Source organism: Anomaloglossus baeobatrachus, chromosome 3 (assembly GCF_048569485.1).
Source record: "Anomaloglossus baeobatrachus isolate aAnoBae1 chromosome 3, aAnoBae1.hap1, whole genome shotgun sequence".
Lineage (NCBI taxonomy): Eukaryota > Metazoa > Chordata > Amphibia > Anura > Aromobatidae > Anomaloglossus > Anomaloglossus baeobatrachus.
Window position 1 is genome coordinate 679,085,032 of NC_134355.1, and position 26,853 is coordinate 679,111,884.

The 26,853-nt window shown below is 43.6% G+C and overlaps 1 protein-coding gene across 1 annotated transcript in view; it reads left to right on the forward strand.

Annotated features, from left to right (window-relative positions):
- The window catches only part of LOC142295765 (uncharacterized), a 35,732-nt gene extending 20,441 nt beyond the window's left edge, over positions 1-15,291 (forward strand). The window contains exons 2-3 of the mRNA XM_075338852.1: positions 10,754-10,854; positions 13,635-15,291. Coding sequence (XP_075194967.1) covers positions 10,776-10,854; positions 13,635-15,217 — 1,662 coding nt within the window. The 5' untranslated portion in view covers positions 10,754-10,775 and the 3' untranslated portion in view covers positions 15,218-15,291. The remainder of the gene's footprint in view (positions 1-10,753; positions 10,855-13,634) is intronic.
- The last annotated feature ends 11,562 nt before the right edge of the window (positions 15,292-26,853 follow it).

A 26,853-nucleotide genomic window follows, 5' to 3' on the forward strand; every position in this document is an offset into this window, starting at 1 on the left:
AGAGCGGCGGAGGCTGGTAACAAAGGTAAATATCGGGTAACCAAGGACAGGGCTTCTTGGTTACCCGATGTTTACATTGGTTACCAGCCTCCGCAGAAGCCGGCTCCTGCTGCCTGCACATTTAGTTGTTGCTGTCTCGCTGTCACACACAGCGATCTGTGCTTCACAGCGGGACAGCAACAACTAAAAAATGGCCCAGGACATTCAGCAACAACCAACGACCTCACAGCAGGGGCCAGGTTGTTGCTGGATGTCACACACAGCAACATCGCTAGCAACGTCACAAAAGTTGTTCGTTAGCAGCGATGTTGCTAGCGATGTTGCTTAGTGTGACGGGGCCTTAAGGGATACTGGTGGCTGTAACCGGAGAATGTGTACAGATCCAGCAATCTGTGTGTTGACTACTGTTCAGCGCATCAGTTAAAATGTGATGGTGCATCAGAAATTTATTCGCCATAGGTTCCTCCTGATGTAGACTTGTCCATCCAACGACCAAAGAGGCAAACATCAAACACAGGAATTTCTCCCTCTCATCACTATCGAGCTCTTCCCATTAACCAATACCATGGATTCCGCTTATTTACAACACCATCTGCAAATAAAGATACACTATTATTCTCGTAAATAACATTTTTCTTGTGGAACATATTCCCACTTCTCCACTCCTGGTCTCATTATCAGGAGAGTACCATCTTTTCCGACCGCTATTACCTCTGCCTCTGAGGGCGGTCCTTGGAGGTTTTGAATCCATATTTTTGCTCCTACATTTGTAATATTAGGAACCTTTAATACCCCGTATTGTTAATTCTGCCGGGACAGTTCCTTCTCTTATTTCAGACAAGTTTATTGGGATTATCAACATCTGAGCCACCTTCTGGTGCTTCACCAATATCAAAGGTTCATTTCTCAAATTTAGCATCAGTACCTTGATTTCTCCCTGATAATCTGCATCTATTACCCCTCCCACCACTATGGCTCCTTTTAACGCTAAACTAGAACGAGTGGCTATTTGACCATAATGATCCTTTGGCATCTGGCAACCCAATCCGGTTGAAATTGGTTTTACCTTACCTGGGGGTACCACGACAGTTTCCAATGTACTGAGGTCTAAACCTGCTGAATAAGGTGTCGCTCTTTCTGGGAGTTTTGCCTCTTCTTCCACTTTCCAATAAATGATTGTACTCACTACTGTGCCTCATGAATAGTAAGATTTGGTGTCAACATCCTCATGAGAGGAGTCATAGAATCTGTGATAGGTCTATTGTTTATTATCTGTAGGGCTTCACTGAGATTGTCTCTCCATTGTCCATACTGTTTGTCTGATTGATTTACTTTTTTCAAGGTGGATTTCAACAACCCATTCATTCTTTCCACCAGACCAGCCGCCTGGGGATAGTATGGCATATGATACACCCATTGAATGTTAAGCTGGTGTCACACACAGCGACAACGACGTCGCTGCTACGTCACCATTTTCGGTGACGTTGCAGCGACGTCCCGTCGCTGTCGCTGTGTGTGACATCCAGCAACGACCTGGCCCCTGCTGTGAGGTCGTTGGTTGTTGCTGAATGTCCTGGGCCATTTTTTAGTTGTTGCTGTCCTGCTGTGAAGCACAGATCGCTGTGTGTGACAGCGAGACAGCAACAACTAATGTGCAGTGAGCAGGGAGCCAGCTTCTGCTGAGGCTGGTAACTAATGTAAACATCGGGTAACCAAGAAGCCCTGTCCTTGGTTACCCGATATTTACCTTTGATACCAGCCTCCTCCGCTCTCACTGCCTGTGCTGCCGGCTCCTGCTCTGTGCACAGATAGCTGCAGCACACATCAGGCAATTAACCCGATGTGTGCTGTAACTAGGAGAGCAAGGAGCCAGCGCTCAGTGTGCGCTGCTCCCTGCTCTGTGCACATTTAGCTGCAGCACACATCGGGTTAATTAACCTGATGTGTGCTGTAACTAGGAGACTGGGGGCTGGTCACTGGTTGCTGGTGAGCTCACCAGCAACTCGTGTAGCCACGCTCCAGCGATCCCTGCCAGGTCAGGTTGCTGGTGGGATCGCTGGAGCGTCGCAGTGTGACAGCTCACCAGCAACCTCCTAGCAACTTACCAGCGATCCCTATCGTTGTTGGGATCGCTGGTAAGTTGCTTAGTGTGACTGGACCTTAAGATTGACGTAGGGGTCCCTTTTTATCAATAGGGGGGCTTGGCTGGCTACCTATGGTAAATCACTTCCTTCTGAACTTTCATTTACACAGACTTCAGTCTGTGTATTAGCCCTTCCTTCCGTGACCTTTGTGGCCACGGCTGCAGCCAGTTCTTCCCATGGATAAACTGACTGAAAATCTTCCCAAGACACTTTCTTTGGGGTTTTTTCCCCTTTTCCCTCTGATTTCTTTACCTTGGGGGGTTTTGAGTCCCCTTCCACATTTGTAGTGGTCACTTTTTTTGCAGATAGAACTTTGTTTGTACAACCTCCATAATTCTCCTGTCTCCTTTCCATCAATCCTTTCCTTATTGATCCCGGCTTTAAGCAAAGCCTGGAACATGTCTTTGCGAGACACCCGTGGGGCCTCCCCTACTGATTTCTCTTTCCAATCAGGATTGTTTGGCTTACTGTTACCAACATGGCCTCCAGGGGACGATTTATCCCACTGTCCCATATCCTGTAACTCCCTCATCCTCCCTAGAACTACACTGATTAATTCTCCAGTCAGCGCTACAGTTAAGGTTAAAATAACTGTTTTGTATGCTGGAGGAGCATGTTTAACCAGCCTATTTCTTATGCTGGCTGTTATAATGAGTACTGGAGATAATCATCATCCATTCCCAAAAGAGGAAGAGCATTCCTCATTGCTTCTTCCTTCATCCTTTCCATACCATCTTTTAAGGTATACCAAGGTTTATCATTGATAGGAAAGTCTGCTTCTGATGGGTATATGTCAAGAAAAGCATGGGCTAAGATCATGATTAAGTTTTGAGTACCATGCTCATTATGATCAACAAAATAATTTATTGATCTCTGAATTACTGGGTCCCAAGACATGGTGACAAATTTTGCCACGTCTCCGGCGTCAAAGTGCACTCCACCTCCTCCGAGATCGTGCACCCTGACCAACCAGGGAATTTCTCCTTCTCCTGGTTTTTTTCTAAACTGTGTTAAAATGCTATCAACTTCTCCCTGAGAGTAATCTTCAATGGTTACTCGATTTTTTACATGAGGAATCGTTCTCTCATTTGTGATGGCATTACCATCTTCGTCATATTGCAGATTTCCCTGACCATCCCGGACATGTTCCCGGATGATCTCATTCTCTTTCCTCTCTAGGCGCCTTCTTACAGGGTTAGCCTGAATCTTCCCTTTATGGTAATCCTCCTCATCAGATGATGATGAATCCCACACATCCCCATCCCAAGTATCGGGATCCCAGTTTACAGGAGCTGAGGCGATACTTTTATGTACTTTGGTTTTATTTACTTTTCCTCTTCTTTTCTTGTACTTATTTTGAGCAATTTTTACGGCAGCTTTTTCTGCCACATTCTGATAATGTTCCAATTTATCCTTCAACAGTCTGGTATTACATTCCAGAACTGTTTTCTGGCCACCTAATTCTATCATCTTTTGTTCCATCTGGGAACCTTTCTTCTGCATCTTTAGATTATGATCATGCATCTCGCGATATGCACTTGCCAAAATCCAGATGCGCCGTCCTAAAGACACTACATCACCTGCTTTCACAGGGACACTACTGAGTACATTTACAACATCAGTAGGTTCACTACCCTTGAGCTTATTCTGCCATTGCAGTTCCAGCAAAGGAAATAGATTTTTGATAACAATGAAAGATAATTACCTTTCACAAATGGTACAGGACCCCACAAGAGGGGGAGCACTACTAGACCTTGTACTAACCAATAGGCCAGACCGCATATCAAATATACAAGTTGGGGGTTACTTGGGGAATAGTGATCACAAAATAATAAGTTTTCATGTATTCTTTAGTAAGATGTCTAGTAGAGGGGCTACAAGGACACTAAACTTCAGGAAAGCAAATTTTAAACGGTTGAGAGATGATCTTAGTGCAATAAACTGGGATGATGTACTAAGTAATAAAAGTACACAAAGCAAATGGGAGACTTTTATGAGCATCCTGAATAGGGCTTGTGCAGAAAATATACCCTATGGGAACAAACATGCTAGAAATAGGAGGAAACCCCTATGGCTAAATAGAGCTGTAAGGGAAGCAATAAAAGAAAAACAGAAAGCCTTAAAAGAATTAAAGAGGGTAGGTAGTGATGAGGCATTATATAATTATAGAAAATTAAATAAAATATGTAAAAAACAAATTAAGTTAGCTAAGTTTGAGACAGAGAGACTCATTGCGAGAGAAAGTAAAAATAATCCTAAAATATTCTTTAACTACATAAACAGTAAAAAACTGAAAAGCGATAGTGTTGGCCCCCTTAAAAATAGTCTTGGTGAAATGGTGGAAGGGGATGAGGGTAAAGCCAACCTGCTGAATGACTTTTTTTCTACGGTTTTTATACAAGAAAATGCCATGGCAGATGACATGACCAGTGATACCATAAATTCACCCTTGAATATTACCTGCTTAACCCAGCAGGAAGTACGCCGCCGCCTCGAAATCACTAAGGTTGACAAATCTCCGGGCCCAGATGGCATACACCCCAGAGTACTACAGGAATTGAGTTCTGTGATAGATAGACCATTATTTTTAATCTTCTCAGATTCCTTAATAACAGGGTTGGTACCGCAGGACTGGCGCATAGCAAATGTGGTGCCAATATTCAAAAAGGGGACAAAAACTGAGCCGGGAAATTATAGGCCGGTAAGTTTAACCTCTACGGTTGGTAAAATCCTTGAGGGTTTCTTGAGAGATGCTATACTGGAGTATCTCAAGAAAAATAACCTTATGACAGAGTATCAACATGGGTTTATGAGGGATCGATCCTGTCAAACTAATTTGATCAGCTTCTATGAAGAGGTAAGTTCAAGCCTGGACCAGGGAAATGCAGTGGATGTTGTGTATATGGACTTTTCAAAAGCTTTTGATACGGTGCCACACAAAAGGTTGGTACATAAAATGAGAATAATGGGGATAGGGGAAAATATGTGTAACTGGGTTAAAAACTGGCTAAGTGATAGGAAACAAAGGGTGGTTATTAATGGTACGTACTCGGACTGGGTCTCAGTTCATAGTGGGGTACCACAGGGGTCAGTATTGGGCCCGCTTCTTTTCAACATATTTATAAATGACCTTGTTGGGGGCATGCGGAGTAGAATTTCAATATTTGCAGATGATACTAAACTTTGCAGGGTAATCAATACAGAGGAGGATAATTTTATATTACAGGGAGATTTATGTAAATTGGAGGATTGGGCTGAGAAGTGGCAATTGAAGTTTAATGTAGATAAATGTAAGGTCATGCACTTGGGTAGAGGAAATAACATTTATGATTATGTACTTAATTGTAGAACACTGGGTAAAACAGACACAGAAAAAGACTTGGGTGTATGGGTGGATGGTAAACTTCACTTTAGTGGACAGTGTCAGGCAGCTGCTGCCAGGGCTAATAAAATAATGGGATGTATTAAAAGAGGTATAAGTGTTCATGAAAAAAATATAGTTCTACCTCTGTACAAGTCACTAGTGCGACCGCACTTAGAATACTGTGTACAATTCTGGTCACCGATATATAAGAAGGACATAGCTGAACTGGAGAGGGTGCAGAGAAGAGCCACCAAGATTATTAGAGGGATGGGTGGGCTGCAATACCAAGACAGGTTATTAAACTTGGGGTTATTTAGTTTGGAAAAACGAAGGCTTAGGGGGGATCTAATCACAATGTATAAATATATGAGGGGACAGTACAGAGACCTTTCCAAAGATCTTTTTACACCTAGGCCTGCGACTGGAACACGGGGGCATCCGCTACGTCTTGAGGAAAGAAGGTTTAATCATAATCACAGACGAGGATTCTTTACTGTACGAGCAGTGAGACTATGGAACTCTCTGCCGCATGATGTTGTAATGAGTGATTCACTACTAACATTTAAGCAGAGCCTGGATGCCTTTCTTGAAAAATTTAATATTACCAGTTATGTATATTAGATTTTATGACAGGGTATTGATCCAGGGAACTAGTCTGATTGCCGGATGTGGAGTCAGGAAGGAAATTTTTTCCCCATTGGAACTTGTTTGCCACATTGGGTTTTTTTTTGCCTTCCTCTGGATCAACATGTTAGGCTACGGGTTGAACTAGATGGACTTAGAGTCTCCCTTCAACCTTAAAAACTATGATACTATGATTGTTCTGCCAATCCACAATTGACCAATTAATGTACTATAAGATTGTAGGGAGCCTCAGTCCAGCCGGGGATCTCCACAACAACCTCCTTCACATTATCCTTACGTTTTCTTAACATTTTGACACTATGGAAAAAGATGTTTTTAATTTCTAAATTACAAAAATTCATTACTTACTTCTTATAGAAGTAATCCTGCCGACTACGCCAATTTATGTCTTGCTAAATTCTACTAAAAAGGGGGCTGAAAGCCCGTACTTAAGCGCTCACTGATTTCCTAATCAGGCACGAATACTAAGATTCTTTATAGCGAGATACTATTTATTTTAATAGCACATGAATAATCAATGGTACATAGGCATTAGAACTACTTCATAATCATAGAATCTTATACAATAACAGAAATATGCATCAACATTACCGTTTATGTTGTAGCAATCCTTTCTCATCGGACGGACTCGATTAGTGTGAGAAGGAACAACCCGGCCTTTTGCATCACAGGAGCGGTACGTACACATCAGCTTCCTGGAAGGGTTCCCTAAATGTCACTAAGCGAGTCTTGTCTCTTTATAGGAAAAATTGTAGTCTGTGTTTTCTGAATGGTTCATTGGTGACCAGCATGTGACAGCTGAGTCATGTTCATGTAACTTGACCACAAGCTGCTGTGGGCACCAGCAGCTTCCTGCACATTTAGCCAGTTGACAACTGGGCGACCACAGTTTCCTGGAGATATTGCAAGGAGCCGTGAATTTTAGATGCTAGCTTCCTTACACCTGTTTTCAACTAACCACAAGTTTCCTGACTGTGGAACTGTAAACGTTACTTTCTCATAATCGGGGTTTTGCTTAAGATCTGTTTGACACGTATTCTTCATCATGGTAAAAATGGGTCAGCCAGAGGACATCTCTTTGATACTGAATTATTGATGGATCAAATAATATCTGGGATCACTATCTTTTGATTGTGATCCCTATCTAAATCACACTCATTCTTCAGTCATATCACATTGGTATCACAACCATCTGGCATCTTGGGTTTAAAAAGAAAGGAAGTCAAAGGAGAGCGTTCAGATTTAACCCCTTCAGCCCCCGGGCACTTTCCGTTTTTGCGTTTTTGTTTTTTGCTCCTTTTCTACCGAGAGCCGTAACTTTTTTATTATTCCGTCAATCTTGCCATTGTTTTTTGCAGGACGAGTTGTACTTTTAAATGAAACCATAGGTTTTACCATATATTGTACTGAAAAACTGCAAAAAAATTGTGATCGCACAATAGTTTTTGGGATGTTTTATTCACCGTGTTCACTATATGATAAAACTGATGCATCTATGTGATGCCTCAGGTCGGTGCGAGTTTGTAGACACCAAACATGTATAGGTTTACTTGTATCTAAGGGGTTAAAAAAAATTCACAAGTTTGTCCAATAAAAGTGTTGCACGTTTTGCGCCATTTTCCGAAACACGTAGCGTTCTTATTTTTTGGGATCTATGGCTCAGTGACGGCTTTTTTGCGTCTCGAGCTGACATTTATAATGGTACCATTTTTGCGCAGATGTTACGTTTTGATCGCCTGTTATTGCATTTTGCGTAAAACTTGCGGCGACCAAAAAACGTAATTTTGGCGTTTGGAATTTTTTTGCCACTACGCCGTTTACCAATCAGATTAATTGATTTTATATTTTGATCGGGCATTTCTGAACGCGGCGATACCAAATATGTGTATATTTATTTATTTTTTAACCCTTTAATTTTCAATGGGGGGAAAGGGGGGTGATTTGAACTTTAGGTTTTTTTTTTTTTTATTTTACTAGTCCCCCTAGGGTGCTATAGCGATCAGCAATCCGATCGCTATTTTCCATCTGCTGATCATAGCTATACAGCTGTAAACAGCAGATTCAGTCACTTTGTTTTTCCCTCTGCTCTCGGCCGAGGGAAAATGAAAGTGAAACATCATAGCTGCAGGCGTCATCACATAACCCTGTGCTGCGTTGGCAACCACTGATAGTCACGTGATAACGCACGTCACTTCCGGTGGGGGCGGCGGTAAGTAAAAAACATGGCCACGCGCATTTAGATCTTGCTGCCAGACTTTGGCAGCAAGATTTAAGGGGTTAATGGCCGCGGGTGGAAGCAATTCCACCCGTGGCTAGCAGGCACACGTCAGCTGTTGAAAACAGCTGATATGTGTGCCGACCGCCGCCGCCTGCCCGCGGCAGGGGGCGGGGCTTAACGGGACACGATCCTGGACGGATAGATCCGTCCAAGGTCGTGAAGGGGTTAAGTGGACTTTTTTTACACAACAATCCCAGATCATCTTAGTGAAGGCTATAGGGCCATGGGTATGTGGGTCAGGCTTATTAGATGAGCTACCCCAGAGATAAGAGTTGGGATGCGCTGGGGCTAGCCATAGCTTCTATATTTCCATTCATCTAGAGAAGGCACAGCGATTAGACCATGCAGGGATGTGACATAAGTGTACTGCCCAGTAATATTTAGTTATATCAGGAACCCCCAGGCCTCCTCTCAGTCTACTGTCCAGCAAAGTCATTTTTTTAATTCTATGTCTCTTATGGGCCCAAACGAATTGACGTATAATGGACTGTATATTGCGTAACTCTTTGTATGGCACACACACCGGAAGGGTCTCAAATAAATAAAGCAGATCTGGCACAACAGACATTTTGACAGCGGAGATTCTTCCAAATAGACAGTGGGAGCTTGTTCCAATTGAGTAGGAGTCTTTTTAGTTCAGTAAATCTAGGATAGTTATATTGATTTAAGAGCTTATATTTAGATGTTAGTTTTATCCCCAAGTAAGTCAAGGATGTATCTTTCCATTTATAGTTGTAATTTTCTCGCAAGGAGGACACCCGCGCCTGCGGAATATTAAGGGGTAGAGCCTCCGTTTTGCTCTGATTGACTTTATACCCTGACAGCCTTCCAAATTGTAATAAGAGTATGCAAATTCGGAAGGGTGATATGTGGACGGGACAATATCAATAAAACATCATCTGCATATAAAGATAACTTAAATTCTTTGTTTCGCACCAATACCCCACAGATATTAGGGTCCATGCGAATAGCAGCAGCCAATGGCTCAATGCACATAACAAAGAGAAGGGGGGACAGTGGACATCCCTGACGAGTGCCGTTGTGTATCTGAAACGGTTGGGATGTGGCATAAGGAAGCTTGACCAAAGCTGAGGGGCATGAATATAGACTTTTCAGGGCAGTAATAAGTGCACCCAAAATTCCAAAATGACGCAACGTCTCAAACATGAAGGCCATCCCAGACGGTCAAATGCCTTCTCCGCATCCAAACTGAGGAGGAGTGCCTCATTCTCCGTCTTATTGACAACCTCCACTAAGTCAATAATCTTCCTGGTGTTGTCCCCTCCCTGTCTACATGGGACATAACACATCTGGTCTTTGTGTATTAGGTGAGGGAGTAGGACCGAAAGGCGTAGGGGTAATAATTTAGTAAAAAATTTTAAATCCACATTAAGGAGTACTATAGGCCTGTAATTGGCACATTCCATAGCATCCTTCCCTGGTTTGGGTATAAGTGTAATATATGAATGCAACATACTTGTGGGTATAGGGGAGCCCATGAGGAAACCATTTAAATAGTTTAACTAAATAGGGGGTGAGTCGATCCGCAAATGCCTTGTAATAGAAGTACGTCAGACCGTCTGGACTCGGCGACCTCCTATTAGGAAGTAATTTAAGCACCTCTTCACCCGTGATTTCTTTATTCAGTGTATCTATAGCACTCCTAGTAAGAGTAGGTAACTTGAGAAAAGAGTGAATCAATTTCCTCTGTTTTCCTAGGTCTGCGGGAAGGGAGCTAGGCAAGGAATACAGTTTAGACAGATAATCCTGGAAGATCTTTGCAACTTTAGTAGGGTAATAGAGGATATTCCCCCCCACATCTCTTGAGGCATAAATGGATGAGTTCCCTCTATCCTGACCTAGTTTAATTTTAATTATATTTTTATTTTTGGGGGGAGGGGGTGCCAATTAGAACTTGCGCTATGGGGTCCCATGATTTCTATGTACGCCTCTGTTCGTCCCCTTAAAGAAAAACAATTGAATAGATCTAATTTTCCTCAAAAAGACTTTCAAAAATACAACATTGTTGACTAAACCAATTCTCAAATGACGGAAAAATAAGCATTAGGGCGTCCAAATTGTGAAGACAAAACAATGAAGGAAATCCTAATGTCATAATGTACCACACTAAGTGGCTCCTGCCAAGTCTGCTTCTATCCCTGCTGAACTGACTCTAGGGCAGCACGGGCGATATAGGAGGCGTAGAGGCCATGCTTTGATTGGTCTCAGGTGCCATACAGCTCTGGTAGCAGAAGCGTCCATCTAGAACCTTCCACATGACTTTTCCTTCTGTCTGTGACTTTTACAATATTTATTTTACAGCTTTGAGATTCAGGGAAAAGATATGCAGAACGCTGCAGACACAATGGAAAAAGGAGAAATGGATGTGCGGGGTGATGAACGGAGTAGAGACCTTTCCACAGGTAACCCTCCTCAGTGAAGTATCACTATTAAATAACATAGAGAACAGTCACATTTCCAGCTGCAAGGAGAAAATGAAGTTGCGTTCTCCCTGCTGCCACTCGTATATAGTCACTGATGAAGTGTGGGAAACAGATTTACCGCTCACAGACTGTCAGCCAAGGAACAAGTGGGTTGATTACTGTGCACTCACTATGTAGTGAGTGGTGACTGTTTCAGCCTCTCCCACTGTGCTGGTAACTGGAAGCAAGCAGCTGCTGGGAGAATGTAACTGCATTTTCTCCTTGCAGTTACTGTGTCACAATCTCTCCGCTGTCTTATACGCAGTGAGTGACAATTTTGCCTCTATGGAATCAGGGCCGTGCCAAGCTGTTAGTTTGTTGAGCAACAACTCAGTTCAATCTGAAACTGGGAGGTGCTTGGTTTCTTCAAGGGTTCCCTGTTCTGAGTGATCAGTTGGTTGGCTGAGTAGTCAGTCCCAAACCCAGGGTATCCCAGAGGTGTAAAGGTAGCTGGAGCAGGGACCCCAAAAATGGCCCACAGACTAGGGTCCGTTTGCTGTTCCTTATCCCAGAGGTAAGCTTGATGGTATCCAGGTCTGGACCGCCAACTTAACCCTAACTCCTGTCCAAACCCTGATCTAACACCCCCTCTCCCCCCACCTGGAGTGGAGATGCAAACCCCACAAATACCACAGACACAGGAAAAAAACAAAACTCATACACACTGCACACAAAAAGACACAGTATGTGTATCGGAGGGAATAAAGTATAAGGAAGGAAGTAAATGTACAACGGGGAAACTTCCACAACACTCAAACAGCAATATACTGGTCACCAAGAATAGGATCGCCACAAAGACCGGAATCGCAGGAGCATAAGCTGGAGGTATCATCTGCAGCAACATACAGACCCTCAAACCTTAAATAGGGAGAAGACCGGTGAATAGAAATTAGCCTTCTGAGTCTCAAGGAGCCACACACCACTCCACAGGAATTAACGCAGGACTAGAAAGCAGTGGAAAAAAATCAGCTGAGGCTGAGCAACTAAGATCAGGTTGCCTGTGAACAGAGTCCGACGCCGCAGCGGAACCCCGTGAATGTGGGCCTGAACACCACATGACACGGGGCATTGGTTATCTGTTCTCTGATCTATAGCTGCCAGACCTTGGACCTCCTCTGACCATCCATTTGCCCTGATCCACTATCCTCCTTATATGCTGACCCCAGACCGGACTACGCCTTTGTCTTTCCCCTTAGTTCACGGCATGCTCTGTTTGTATCTGACCCCAGAACATTTGATAACCCTGCCTCACGGCTTGTCCATGCAGTGACTAGTGTCCCACACTGTTCCAATAAACCAGATAGATAGCATTTATTTGCTAGGTACTCAGATTACCACTATATCTGCAGGTAAATAGTGTCTTTGTAGCTGTCAGGTTTTCTTTAACCCCTTCTCGATATGTAACATATTATTAGATCATATTACTTATTGCGGGCTCAGAAGCTGAGTCTCCATTATTGACAGATGATGCCTGGGTTATTCAGTGGAGCTAAGCTTCACCCACTGCTGTTTAACTTTCAATCTTTGACAGCAGCATTCGCAGCACGTAGCCAATGGGCTACAATGTTCCATATCCAATGCCTTCAGCAACATTTATTATTGGGTTCATATGGGTCGCCATATTAGCTGGGGATCTGCTAAAGACCCCTTGCCCAATATAGGAGTACTCCTATGATCTCCACACCTAGATACATTCCTTCAGTGGTGTAGATTTCAAAATGAGATTTGTGGGGTGTGTTTCCACTGTTTAGACACATCAAGGGCTTTACAAACGTGACATGGCATCCTTTATTTCAGCCAATTTTGTTCTCCAAAAGTCAAATGGTGCTCCTTCCCTTCCGAGTCCTGGGGTATCTGCGTATACACAAGAAATTGCACAACAGAATTATATGGTCCATTTTCTCATCTTACCCTTGGGAAAATGAAAATTTGTGATTAAAGCAACACTTTTGTGGGAACAATGTAAATCTTTATTTTTTTTTTCCCTCCACATTGCTTTAATTTCTGTGACGCATTACTGCTGTAGGAATATTACAAAAAAAGGATAAATACATAGCTAATGTGAAAAATGAGTAAAAAGACAGTCATTGCATTACTGCTTTCGAGATATTTGCAAAGAGAGAGTCTTAGCTTATGTATTGGCCAATCCATGTGAGCCCGATCACCTCGACAAGGTGATCTCATTATATTGGGAACCTAATCTTAAATGCCTTTGTGTGATTAAAAATCTGCATATCTGGGCAGATAGGTTCCTGGCTAAATAAGATGGTGGACACACCCTGGCTATAGGGCAGAGTGCTTGGTCAGGTGCTTGTCAAGGTTATCAGGCTCACATGGATTGGTCAATACATAAGCTAAGAATCTCACTTTACAAATATCTCTAAAGCAGTAATGCAATGCATATATAGTTTTACTCATTTTTCTCATTACCTATGTATTAATCCCGTTTGGCATTGTATTACTGCTGTAGAAATATTAGACAAAGTATCTTATATTATTGAGTGCCACTGGATATGCTTTTGTAGATATGTTTTATTGAATGTCGTTTTGAGCACTTCGAAGGGTGCAGTTTTTAAAATGTCATTTTAGGTATTTTCTGTCACATAGGCCTTTTAAAGTACAACACTGTACACTTTGGAATTTATATGGATTTATGTGTGCCTGTGTATGTTTGAGGTTATATTATTAAAAGCTTATAACTTCAATTTTATTTATGGCAGATGACTGTACCAGGAGGTCAACACAGAATGCTAAGGGAAGTGAAAGTCACAAAGGAGAGAAGCCATATTCATGCTCAGAATGTGAGAAATGTTTTGCTAAGAAATCAAGTCTCATTAGACATGAGAGAATTCACACAGGAGTGAAGCCATATTCATGTGCAGAATGTGGGAAATGTTTTGCTCTGAATGCATATCTTATTAGACATGAGAGAATTCACACAGGAGTGAAGCCATATTCATGTTCAGAATGTGAGAAATGTTTTGCTGACAAATCCGATCTCATTATACATGAGAGAATTCACACAGGAGTGAAGCCATATTCATGTGCAGAATGTGGGAAATGTTTTGCTCTGAAAGGACATCTTATTAGACATGAGAGAATTCACACAGGAGTGAAGCCATATTCATGTTCAGAATGTGAGAAATGTTTTGCTGTCAAATCAGATCTCATTACACATGAGAGAATTCACACAGGAGTGAAGCCATATTCATGTTCAGAATGTGGGAAATGTTTTGCTGAGAAATCAAGTCTTGTTAGACATGAGAGAATTCACACAGGAGAGAAGCCATATTCATGTTCAGAATGTGAGAAATGTTGTGCTTCCAAATCCGATCTCATTACACATGAGAGAATTCACACAGGAGAGAAGCCATATTCATGTTCAGAATGTGGGAAATGTTTTGCTGAGAAATCAAGTCTTATTAGACATGAGAGAATTCACACAGGAGAGAAGCCATATTCATGTTCAGAATGTGGGAAATGTTTTACTTTGAAATTAAGTCTTGTAAAACATTTGAGAATTCACACAGGAGTGAAGCCATATTCATGTTCAGAATGTGGGAAATGTTTTACTTTTAAATCAAGTCTTGTTAAACATTTGAGAATTCACACAGGAGTGAAGCCATATTCATGTTCAGAATGTGGGAAATGTTTTACTTTTAAATCAAATCTTGTTAAACATTTGAGAATTCACACAGGAGAGAAGCCATATTCATGTTCAGAATGTGAGAAATGTTGTGCTTCCAAATCAGAGCTCATTACACATGAGATAATTCACACAGGAGAGAAGCTATATTCATGTTCAGAATGTGGGAAATGTTTTACTTTTAAATCAAGTCTTGTTAAACATTTGAGAATTCACACAGGAGAGAGTTCATATTCATGTTCAGAATGTGGGAAATGTTTTGCTGAGAAATCAAATCTTATTAGACATGAGAAAATTCACACAGGAGAGAAGCCATATTCCTGTTCAGAATGTGAGAAATGTTTTGCTCAGAAATCAGATCTTGTTAAACATGAGAGAATTCACACAGGAGAGAAGCCATATTTTTCATGTTCAGAATGTGGGAAATGTTTTGCGCGGAAATCACATCTCATTACACATGAGAGAATTCACACAGGAGTGAAGCCATATTCATGTTCAGAATGTGGGAAATGTTTTACTTTTAAATCAGAGCTCATTACAAATGAGATCATTCACACAGGAGAGAATTCATATTCATGTTCAGAATGTGGGAAATGTTTTGCTGAGAAATCAAATCTTATTAGACATGAGAAAATTCAAACAGGAGTGAAGCCATAGTCATGAATAGAATGTCTGTTTTAGTAAATCTTAATAGACTTTTACTATCTGTTAATAAAGAGTTCATTTTATGTCATTACGGTTGTGCACTTTTTATGATGGATCATTTACAAACTATTCATCTTTTTACACTTTTTTTTTAATATTTGATAGAGAAAAAAACTTTTTTTTTTGTTATAGCCAAGTTGTACTCTTTATTCATACATTTGTGTACTGTTTGAGAGCATAATTCATTTTGTTAAATCTACACTCCATTTTGTCTTTGTGTGTACTGTGTCTCCCTTGGTGTAATGCAGCAGAGACCTCTGTTTACTTTAGATAAGGACTTGTATACTTTAAATTTCTTTGTTAAAAGTGAAGTTCAGGAATGTGAAACTAAAAAGTTTATATAGTCTTAAGGTGGCTTTACACACTACGACATCGCTGTAACGTCACCGGTTTTGTGATGCAATAGCGACCTCCCCAGCGACATTGCAGTGTGTGAAACACATCAGTGACCTGGCCCCTGCTGTGAAGTTGTTGATCGCTACAAATCGTTCAGGACCATTCTTTGGTCCTTTGTTTCCCGCTGTGCAGCAAAGTCTCAGTGTGTAAAAAGACTTTACAGCAACTTTATTAGCGACTTCCCTTTCAAAAAGCTGCTTTACAACGTCCCCAAAGACTAGCTAGGTCGTTCTGCAGGTCCGGATCGCTGTTGCGTCGTTGGCCAGGTCTGCCTGTTTGACAGCTCACTAGAGACTTTGTAGCGATCCCGGCCAGGTTGGGATCGCTGGTGGGATCGCTAGAAAGTCTGTGTGTAAAGGGGCCTTTAGATAAGAGTGATGATGATGTAATCTTTTGTTTGAGACAAAGGGAGAGCTACTTCTGATACTTTGTCTTAGAGAGGCGTATCTTATACATACATATATACATGATCTTTATAATTTAATTTAATTAGGACCACACACACAAAATCTTATATGTCTCATGCTGAATGGCGACAACAAAATCTAGTGCCTGAACAGCGACCCACTATTCCTGAGAACCGCTGATCCAACCACCTTGCCTTCTTCAGAAAGGCAACTCAAGCTGTATCAAAAGGTAAGAAGCTTATTCTTACAATATTCGAATTTGATAAACGGACTATTTTGCAAATTTTCCTACCTACAAAGAATGGAGAGGGCTGTAATCTTTATTGTAGGTAACTTCAACTGTGACAGAATGAAATTCTGGTGAAGAAAATAAGGGAACGGAACGTACAGGTTGTTTTCTCATCAATCCTCCCAGTCGATGGCCATGGTGGCAGAAGATGGAATAGGATACTAGATTTGAACAACTGGCTACAATTACTTACTAAATGGGAAACTGCTGGGGAAAACAGACATGGAAAAAGACTTAGATTCTTATTGACTAAGATACTAAATTGAAGTGCCCAGTGTCAGGCAGCAGCCACCAAAGCAAATAGGGTGATGGGATGCATTAGAAGAGGTCTGGGGGCACGAGATGAAAACATCATTCTCCCTCTGTACAAATCACTCGTCAGACCACACTTGGAGTATTGTGTGCAATTTTGGGCGCCGGTGCTCATGAAAGACAATACTGAACTTGAAAGGGTTCAGAGGCGGGCTACTAAAATAATAAATGGAGTGGGAGCATTACAATACATGGAAAGGTTATCAAAATTAGGTCTATTTACTCTAGAAAAGAGAAGACTTAAGGTCCAGTCACACTAAGCAACTTACCAGCGATCCCAACAACGATAGGGATCGCTGGTAAGTTGCTAGGAGGTTGCTGGTGAGCTGTCACACTGCGACGCTCCAGCGATCCCACCAGCAACCTGACCTGGCAGGGATCGCTGGAGCGTGGCTACACGAGTTGCTGGTGAGCTCACCAGCAACCAGTGACCAGCCCCCAGTCTCCTAGTTACAGCACACATCAGGTTAATTAACCCGATGTGTGCTGCAGCTAAATGTGCACAGAGCAGGGAGCAGCGCACACTGAGCGCTGGCTCCTTGCTCTCCTAGTTACAGCACACATCGGGTTAATTGCCTGATGTGTGCTGCAGCTAAATGTGCACAGAGCAGGGAGCAGCGCACACTGCTTAGTGCTGGCTCCTTGCTCTCCTAGTTACAGCACACATCGGGTTAATTACCTGATGTGTGCTGCAGCTACATGTGCACAGAGCAGGAGCCGGCAGCACAGGCAGTGAGAGCGGAGGAGGCTGGTATCAAAGGTAAATATCGGGTAACCAAGGACAGGGCTTCTTGGTTACCCGATGTTTACATTAGTTACCAGCCTCAGCAGAAGCTGGCTCCCTGCTCACTGCACATTAGTTGTTGCTGTCTCGCTGTCACACACAGCGATCTGTGCTTCACAGCAGGACAGCAACAACTAAAAAATGGCCCAGGACATTCAGCAACAACCAACGACCTCACAGCAGGGGCCAGGTTGTTGCTGGATGTCACACACAGCAACATCGCTAGCAACGTCACAAAAGTTGTTCGTTACCAGCGATGTTGCTAGCGATGTTGCTTAGTGTGACGGGGCCTTTAGGGGAGACCTAATAAATATGTACAAATATATCAGAGGGCCATATAGAGATCTCTTCCCATGATCTGTTTGTACCAAGGACTATGACAAGAACAAGGGGGCATTCTCTTCGATTGGAGGAAAGAAAATTCCTACATCAGCATAGAAGAGGGTTCTTCACGGTAAGAGCAGTGAGGCTCTGGAACTCTCTTCCTGAGGAAGTGGTGATGGCCAACTCACTGAATGAATTTAAGAAAGGAATGGATGCTTTTCTTGATAGCAAAAGTATAGAAGGTTATAAATAGCATAATCTTACAGGTAGATAGAAGAGCGACCAAGATTATTAGAGGAATGGGTGGGCTGCAATACCAAGACATGTTATTAAACTTGGGGTTATTTAGTTTGGAAAAACAAAGGCTTAGGGGGATCTAATCACAATGTATAAACATAGGAGGGGACTGTACAGAGACCTTTCCAAAGATCTCTTTACACCTAGGCCTGTGACTGGAACACGGGAGCATCCGCTACGTCTTGAGGAAAGAAGGTTTAATCATAATTACAGACGAGGATTCTTTACTGTACGAACAGTGAGACTATGGAACTCTCTGCCGCATGATGTTGTAATGAGTGGATTCACTACTAACATTTAAGCAGAGCCTGGATGCCTTTCTTGAAAAATATAATATTACCAGTTATGTATATTAGATTTAATGACTGGGTGTTGATCCAGGGAACTAGTCTGATTGCCGTATGTGGAGTCAGGAAGGAAATTTTTTCCCCATTGGAGCTTATTTGACACATTGGGGTTTTTTTGCCTTCCTCTGGATCAACATGTTAGGCTACGGGTTGAACTAGATGGACTTAGAGTCTCCCTTCAACCTTAAAACCTATGAAACTATGAAAAAAAACAATACAGAAAATTATATTGCATGATTTTTAAATAATGAATTTACATTTTATTGCGTGAAATAAGTATTTGATACAATGGAAATACAGAACTTGGCATTTGGCACAGAAACCTTTGTTTGCAGTTACAGAGGTCAGACGTTTCCTACGGTTCTTGACACAGTTTGCACACAATGCAGCAGGGATTTTGGTTCACTCCTCCATACAGATCTTTCAGGTTTCAGATCCTTCCAAAGATTTTCTTTTAGGCTCAGGTCCTTAGTTGCCCTGTGTGTGTGTTTCGGGTCATCGTCATGCTGTAAGACCTAGCCTCGACCCATCTTCAATGCTCTAACACTAATTCTATTTTGGTCACACTTGACCACATGACCTTCTCCCATGCCTCCCTGGATCATCCAGATGGTCACTGGCAAGATTCAAATGAGCCTTGATGTGCTGGCATGAACAGGGGGACCTTGCATGCCCTGCAGAATGTTAATCCATGACGGTATAGTGTGTTACGGTAGTTTTTGAGAATGTGGTCTCAGTTCTGTTCAGGTCATTGACCAGGTCCTCGACCAGGTCCTCCCATGTAATTCTGGGCTGATTCTTGACTTTTCTCATTATACTTACCCACACGAGGCAAGATCTTGCATGGAGCCCCAAACCGAGTAAGATCGAAAGTCACTGGGGGACGTGCGTGCGGCAGAGCATTGAGGGCGTACATGCAGCAGAGCATTGGGGGGGGTGTGCGTGCGTGCTGCAGAGCATTGGTGGGGCGTGCGTGCTGCAGAGCATTGGGAGCCTGCATGAGGCAGCATTGCGAGGGTGCGTGCGGCAGAGCATTGGGGGGGGGAGTGAGTACGGCAGAGCTTTGGATGGCTTGCGTGCGGCATAGCATTGAGGGGCATGTGTGCGGCAGAGCATAGCAGGCATGCGTGCGGCAGAGTAGTGCGGGCGGGCGGTAGAGCATTGCTGGTACAGGTAGTGCAGAGCAGTATTTAAAGAGCACTATGCAGCTGTCCTTAGTGACACTTTAGACATTAGGATCACTTTGCGCTCACCAACAAAATGGCATCGCCCTGTGATCCTAAACTTCATTCTCATCCTTTTGGAAATACCCAGAACAGGAGGGGAAGGTGACATCACACACATGAACAGATTCCAGCTACTTTTACTGCAATTGTAATGTAAGCTAGTTATACAGTAGGTCTATAGTAGGATTGCAGCAGCTGCTCTCCCTAGTGCTTAAGAGTGGAAAATATAAAACATTTTTATTTTTATCTAGTCACCCTCCACGAAAGCATACAGGAAGTTAACGCTCTGCCCTAATAGGGACAGGAAATACAAAGAGGTTAAATAACTCCTCCCCATCTCCAGTGTTGTTTCCTGTCCCTTAGGGGCACTAAGAGGTTACCAGCGGTGCTTCCGTGGCCGGTGATGAGAACGTCACATACATACTTCCTTATCAACCGGGCAGCTGAGGTCTGAGTCAACCTGCTTCCTCCTCCATGTCTCCTCCAGATTCGGGACATGCCTGCACCTCTTGGGGTGCTCTGAGGCAAGTCAGGATTCCTCATTCTATCTTTGAGGCTAGTTAGTTTTCAGGTGGTGACAAGGCGTCTAGGTTGGTTAGCATTGCTCCACTGCTACGTCCAGTTGTGTATGTGTAGTCAGCGGATTGCAGCCAGCTAAGTTTCTGACTATTGTGCATTATTTCCTATCTCTTATGGGATTTTTGCAAGATCATTTGCAGTGGTCTACTGACCATAATAGTCCGGGCATGGTGACTTTCTGGAGTGGGGACCTGGACTTGATTCTCGAGGTCACTGAAATCAAAGTACCCAAACGATCAGAGGCGACCCTGCTTTATATGTTTCATATGCCAGAAAAGGCCTATTAGAAGTCGATTCTAAGGTATCTATTTCTGGCTGCCAAGGCGGTCATCCCACGCCACATGAACTACGTTGAGCCTCCTTTGGAGGAATGGTTTGTGGAAATAGGCATAACCTACCGCATGAAGAGATTTGTGTCCCAGTCTCGCAGGAAGGCTGCAGCCACCGCCACCAGGTTGTTCCATTGGGAGTATTTGTGTCGGGTCCCAAGTTTCTTTCCTCACGTTTGCCTCTGCTTGGTCCCCCCGTCGGGGTGTGTGTGTGATATGTTTGTCCTCTTATTCATCGTCCTCACACTGCGGGGACCGATTAGGTCCTCGAGGTCTCTCCCCACCCTTCCTTACTCAGACTTAACTACGATATTCTATCCTAACTCGTTCCACCCTTTTTTTCTTTTTCTTCTTTCCTCTTTTAATGACTTGGATATTTCCACACTCATAGGATTATACCCTTATAAATGCATGTTTAACCCTATATTAACCATCTGTGTGCTGTCTTTTTCCTTACATCACCGTTTTTATATGTTGGAGGCTTTTCTATCTTTTTGGAGGTAAAGCGGAGCAGGCTGACTTGCTGTGGCCTCCCAGAACTCTGGCACTTCTGCTCTCTCACGTACGGTGGGGCGTGTATGAAGTGACGTCATCGGGCGCTCCTTGCCAGCATCACTTCCGGATTTCCTGTGTTCCACTGTGGAACGCACACACAATCACAGACCTGTTGCAGTAAACCAGGAACTCGCCCCGTTAGGTGGCCTGTGCCCCTCCTGACCGATCGAGGAGGTGGAGTCACCCACACAGTGGGAAGCTGGGATATCATCCGGACTGCATAAAGATCCCAGTGAAAGCACTGTCCAGGCTGGACTGAGGATGGAGGGAGATCGCTCTACCCACTCTGCTTTTGTGAAGCCCAAGCAAAGCCCCCTGTTCAGTGAGTATACTGCAACTTGGGGGAAGATCAGGGGAGACAAGAATGTGGCACCCAAGAAGGAGAAGACCTCCAGCCGTAAATGTGTGGTATAGCAAGAAGCTTCCTTCAGGCCATAATAAGAGACTATGCCTAACCTGTACTGACCGAGTAGTTAGAGAGGAACAACCCTCGCTCATTGAAGACTTAAGAAACCTGAAATGTAAGGAGATTCAGTCTTCTCTAGCATCCCTCTCCCTGCCTCTTCTTACTGCAGCCCCAGCACCCAAGAAGAGGACACAGCCCCATGGAGTCAGTCAGACTCTTTAGAAGGTCCGTCATCACTACCAGATAAGGTAATAGAGGAGAATGAAAATATCTCTTCAGTGGATAAAGTAGTGACCAAATATTTCAGTTTTAATATTTTATTAAGTTTTCATAAAGAAAAGAAACAACAAAACTGATGAAATAGTAGACACCCTCGGATACAACATAACATGCATTTATAAGGGTATAATCCTACAAGTGGGGAAATATCCGAGTCATTAAAAGAGGAAAGAAAAAAAAGAAAAAAAGGGTGGAACGAGTTAGGATAGAATATCGTCGTTAAGTCTGAGTAAGGAAGGATGGGGAGAGACCTCGAGGACCTAATCGGTCCCCGCAGTGTGAGAACGATGAATAAGAGGACAAACATATCACACACACACCCCGACGGGGGGACCAAGCAGAGGAAAACGTGAGGAAAGAAACTTGGGACCCGACACAAATTACTCCCAATGGAACAACCTGGTGGCGGTGGCTGCAGCCTTCCTGCGAGACTGGGACACAAATCTCTTCATGCGGTAGGTTATGCCTATTTCCACAAACCATTCCTCCAAAGAAGGAGGCTCAACGTAGTTCATGTGGCGTGGGATGATCGCCTTGGCAGCCAGAAATAGATACCTTAGAATCGACTTCTAATAGGCCTTTACTGGCATATGAAACATATACAGCTCTGCATCCTGGACACGCCCCCACCCAGAGTCTTTTAAGTCTTAAAAAATGCTTTTCTCCCAAATGAGTCTCCTGAAGAAGGACGATATCTGGGGAGAATCATTTGAGGTGTCTCAATACCTTAGATCTTTTATTCGGGGACCTCAGGCCTTTTACATTCAAGGAAATGATAATCATAAGGGTCCCTGTGGAATCTATTTACTACCTTTTACTAGTTGCTTGTGGAAGTGTTGCACAGCACTCGAAGTCTTTCATTGACTCTTAAAAGAAAGAAGATGTTAGAAGAAGAAACAAAAAAAAAAACTAAGAAAAACACAGCAAAGCAATCAACACTAAGGGGTACTTTGCACGTTGCGACATCGCAAGCCGATGCTGCGATGACGAACGCGATAGTCCCCGCCCCCGTCGCAGCTGCGATATCTTGTGATTCCTGGCGTAGCGAACATTATCGCTACGCCAGCTTCACATGCACTCACCTGTCCTACGACGTCGCTCTGGCCGGCAACCCGCCTCCTTGTTAAGGGGCCGGGTCATGCGGCGTCACTGTGGCGTCACATGGCAGGCGGCAAATCAAAACGGAGGGGCGGAGATGAGCAGGATGTAAACATACCGCCCACTTTCTTCCTTCCGTATAGCCGCCGGCGGCAGGTAAGGTGATGTTCCTCGCTCCTGCGGCTTTATACACAGCGATGTGTGCTGCCGCAGGAACGAGGAACAACATCGTACCTGTCGCGGCAGCGTAATTTTGAAAAAGTCGGAGCCTACACCGATGATACGATAACGACGCTACTGCTCTCGTTAATCGTATCATCTAGGATTTACACACTACGATTTTGAAAATGACGCCGGATGTGCGTCACTTTCGATTTGACCCCACCGACATCGCATGTGCGATGTTGCAACGTGCAAAGCCGCCCTAAGGCTAAGACCGCACTTTGCGTTTCCACCTGCGTTTCAGGTGCTTTTTAGGTCCGTTTTGAGATGCACCTTTTTCATGCCAAAAGGCTTGCGTTTTGATTTTTCATCAAAATCAATAGAAAATGTGGTTTTTCCAACCGCACTTAGCATTTATAAACGCTGCATTTAATTTGCATATTTTGTGGCAAAAAACATGCGTTCAAAGAAGCAGCATGTCAATTGTTTTTGCCATTTCTGCAGCGTTTTGCTAACATTGAAGTCAATGAGAAATGGAAAAAGCAGCAAACATCCAAATTCCAGCGTTTTACCTGCTTTTTACCTGCAGAAACAATGGGTTTTTTACTTCAAAAACGCATTCTTTTCTGTCAATAAAATAATGGAATAATATGTCCCTTTACACACACACATAGTCCAACAATTAAAATAAAGAAAATTATGATTTTATTGCTGTTTTTCCCTAAAATATTATAAAACCGCTATAATTTCAAGAAATATAACTATTTTCTTTAATAATTCCAAAAATATATCTGTATTTCTCTTTTTTCATTCTGAATGACTGTTTCAACTTTATTTAGCAGTGTCTTGATGTACAAAACGCATCTGTCAAAACGCAAGGGAAAAAGCATGTAAAAAGCGCTGAAAACGCATCTAAAATGCGGTAAATATGCATGCGTTTTTAGCGCTAAATTTCTGAAAAAGGCAACTTTGGCTAAATCAATGCCAAAACGTGCGTTCTAAACTGCATGTAGGGCAACGCAAAGTGCGGTCTTAGCCTTAGGGGTACTTTGCACACTGCGACATCGCTAGTCGATGGTAGCGATGCCGAGCACGATAGTCCACGCCCCCGTCGCAGCTTCGATATCTTGTGATAGCTGCCGTAGCGAACATTATCGCTACGGCAGCTTCACACGCACTTACTTGCCCTGCGACGTCGCTCTGGCCGGCGAACCGCTTCCTTCCCAAGGGAGCGGGTCGTGTAGCGTTACAGCGACGTCACATGGCAGGCAGCCACTAGAAGCGGAGGGGCAGAGATGAGCGGGATGTAAACATCCCGCCCACCTCCTTCCTTCCTCATTGCAGACGGTACGCAGGTAAGGAGATGTTCCTTGCTCCTGCGGCTTCATACACAGCGATGTGTGCTGCCGCAGGAACGAGCAACAACATCGTACCTGTCGCTACAGCGAAATTATGAAAATGACCGACGTGACACAGAGCACCGATTTTTGACTGTTTCACGCTCGGTCATCTTCTCTCCTAGGCTTTACACGTTGCGACGTCATTATCGGCGCCGGATGTGCGTCACTTTCAATTTTACCCCAGCGATATCGCAGTAGCTATGTCGCAACGTGCAAAGTACCTCTTAGTCAACAGTAACTTTAAATTCGTAGTGCACTGTAGTGTGTTCCCAACTCTACACACCACCGAAAGTGCTCTGGACTTCACTTTTTTCTGAAGATGAGAATGTGCTTGGTCACACAATCATAATAAAGAAGCTCATCTTGCACCATAGGAAATAGATACAAAAGAATACCAGGGTGCCGTCCATATCTCTTACCCCCACCCAATTTGACTAAGTCGTTTATTTTGTTACTTCCTTTGCCGAACCACAGGACACATCCCCAAAGAAGGGGGGTATAGATAGTGTGAACAAGCATCCCCTGGCTCGGCGAGTCACCCATGTCCCAAGGCAGCCCATAATCCTCCCCCACTAGATCCCCGTCAACCTTTGCTCACAAAGATAGTTCGTTCAATAACTTGATTTCCCCACTAAGACACTGCGGCATAACTCCAGTCTACTAAAAGGAATAGTGGGTAAGAGGATGAATCAAGGCGTCAGACAGACTGTCACTGAGGTTTTTCATCTAGTGTGGTCTGTAGATCTCTGAGATTTCGGTGATGGTTGCCGTTTGTCCCTTTTCCGATCTCTTCTTCTCTCTGCAATTTTTGCCGATTGTAATATTTTTTCAGTGTCTCTTTCTGCATCCCTTGCCGACTTGTAAACAATACTGTCGCCATCCTTTTGAAAAATCCTCAGCAGGGCCGGATACTGAAGCGCAACATTTCTCCTGGCTTGAAATAGAGAGACACAAATCTTGCTAAAGGCTCTTCTTCGCTTGGCCACGTCTGCAGAGTAATCCACGAATAAGAGAAGCCTCATACCTCTTATGATCAGTGGTTGAGTTTGCTGTCTATAAGCCCTTATGATGTCACATTTATCATTATAGTCTAGAAATGTCATAATCACTTGGCGTGGTCTTATTGCCTGATCTCCGGATTCTCGGTTATGGGAGCACAGGTCTGGGCCCACCCTGTGAGCTCCTTCAACTCTACATCCTCTGTTGATTCCCAAGGCTGTCAGCAGATCCCTTCCGCACAAGCATTGTAATTCGGCAGTCGGGACCGCTTCAGATAGCGCCACTAATCTTAGATTGCTGCATCTGGATCTATTTTCGAGATCTTCAACTTTTCTGTTAGGCTAGGTTCACACACTTCGTTTTTTTGACGCTGCGTTTTTGTGCGTTTTTTGCGGCAAAAACCGCACAAAAATGCACCCGCGGCAAAAAAACGCACGCGTTTTGCCGCGATTTGGTGCGGTTTTTTGCTGCGTTTTGCTGCGTTTTTGTTCACTGCGTCTTTATGCGTTTTTTATCAATGAACAAAAAAAAAAGGTGTGATGTCATTTCCTTCTTCAATGTGTTCTTCATTCTCCACTAGTGTATGCAGAAGAGCAGACAGCTTCAGAACTACAAGGCTCAGCATACTCCATCCAATAGTGTATGCAGGAGAGCAGACAGCAGCTGCAGAACTACAAGGCTCAGCATGCTCCATCCAGGACTGTATGTTTGAGGGAGAGTCAGGGAGAGCAGACCTACAAGGCTCAGCATCCTCCATCCAATAGTGTATGCAGGAGAGCAGACAGCAGCTGTTGAACTACAAGGCTCAGCATCCTCCATCCAATAGTGTATGCAGGAGAGCAGACAGCAGCTGTCGAACTACAAGGCTCAGCATCCTCCTTCCAGGACTGTATGCAGGATTTCTTTGCCCCCCCAAACAAAAAAAATGACGTGGGCTTCGCCATATTTTTGTATGCTAGACGGGTACAGCAGGCAGGTACGGGCTGCCCCCAACCCCCAGCTGCCTATTTGTACCCGGCTGGGAACCAAAAATATAGGGAAGCCCTTTTTTTTAAATTATTTCATGAATTTCATGAAATAATTTAAAAAAAAAATGACGTGAGCTTCGCCCAATTTTTGAGTCCAGCCGGGTACAACTAGGCAGCTGGGGATTGGAATCCACAGTGCAGGGTGCCCATGCTTTCTGGGCACCCCCGGTGTGAATTGCAGTCCTGCAGCCACCCCAGAAAATGGCGCTTTCATAGAAGCGCCATCTTCTGGCGCTGTATCCAACTCTTCCAACTGCCCTGATGCCGGGTGGCTCACTGGGTAATAATGGGGTTAGGGATAGCTGTATAGCTGGCCCTAAGCCTGAAATTCATGGTGTCACGCCCAATATTAGACATGGCCACCATGAATT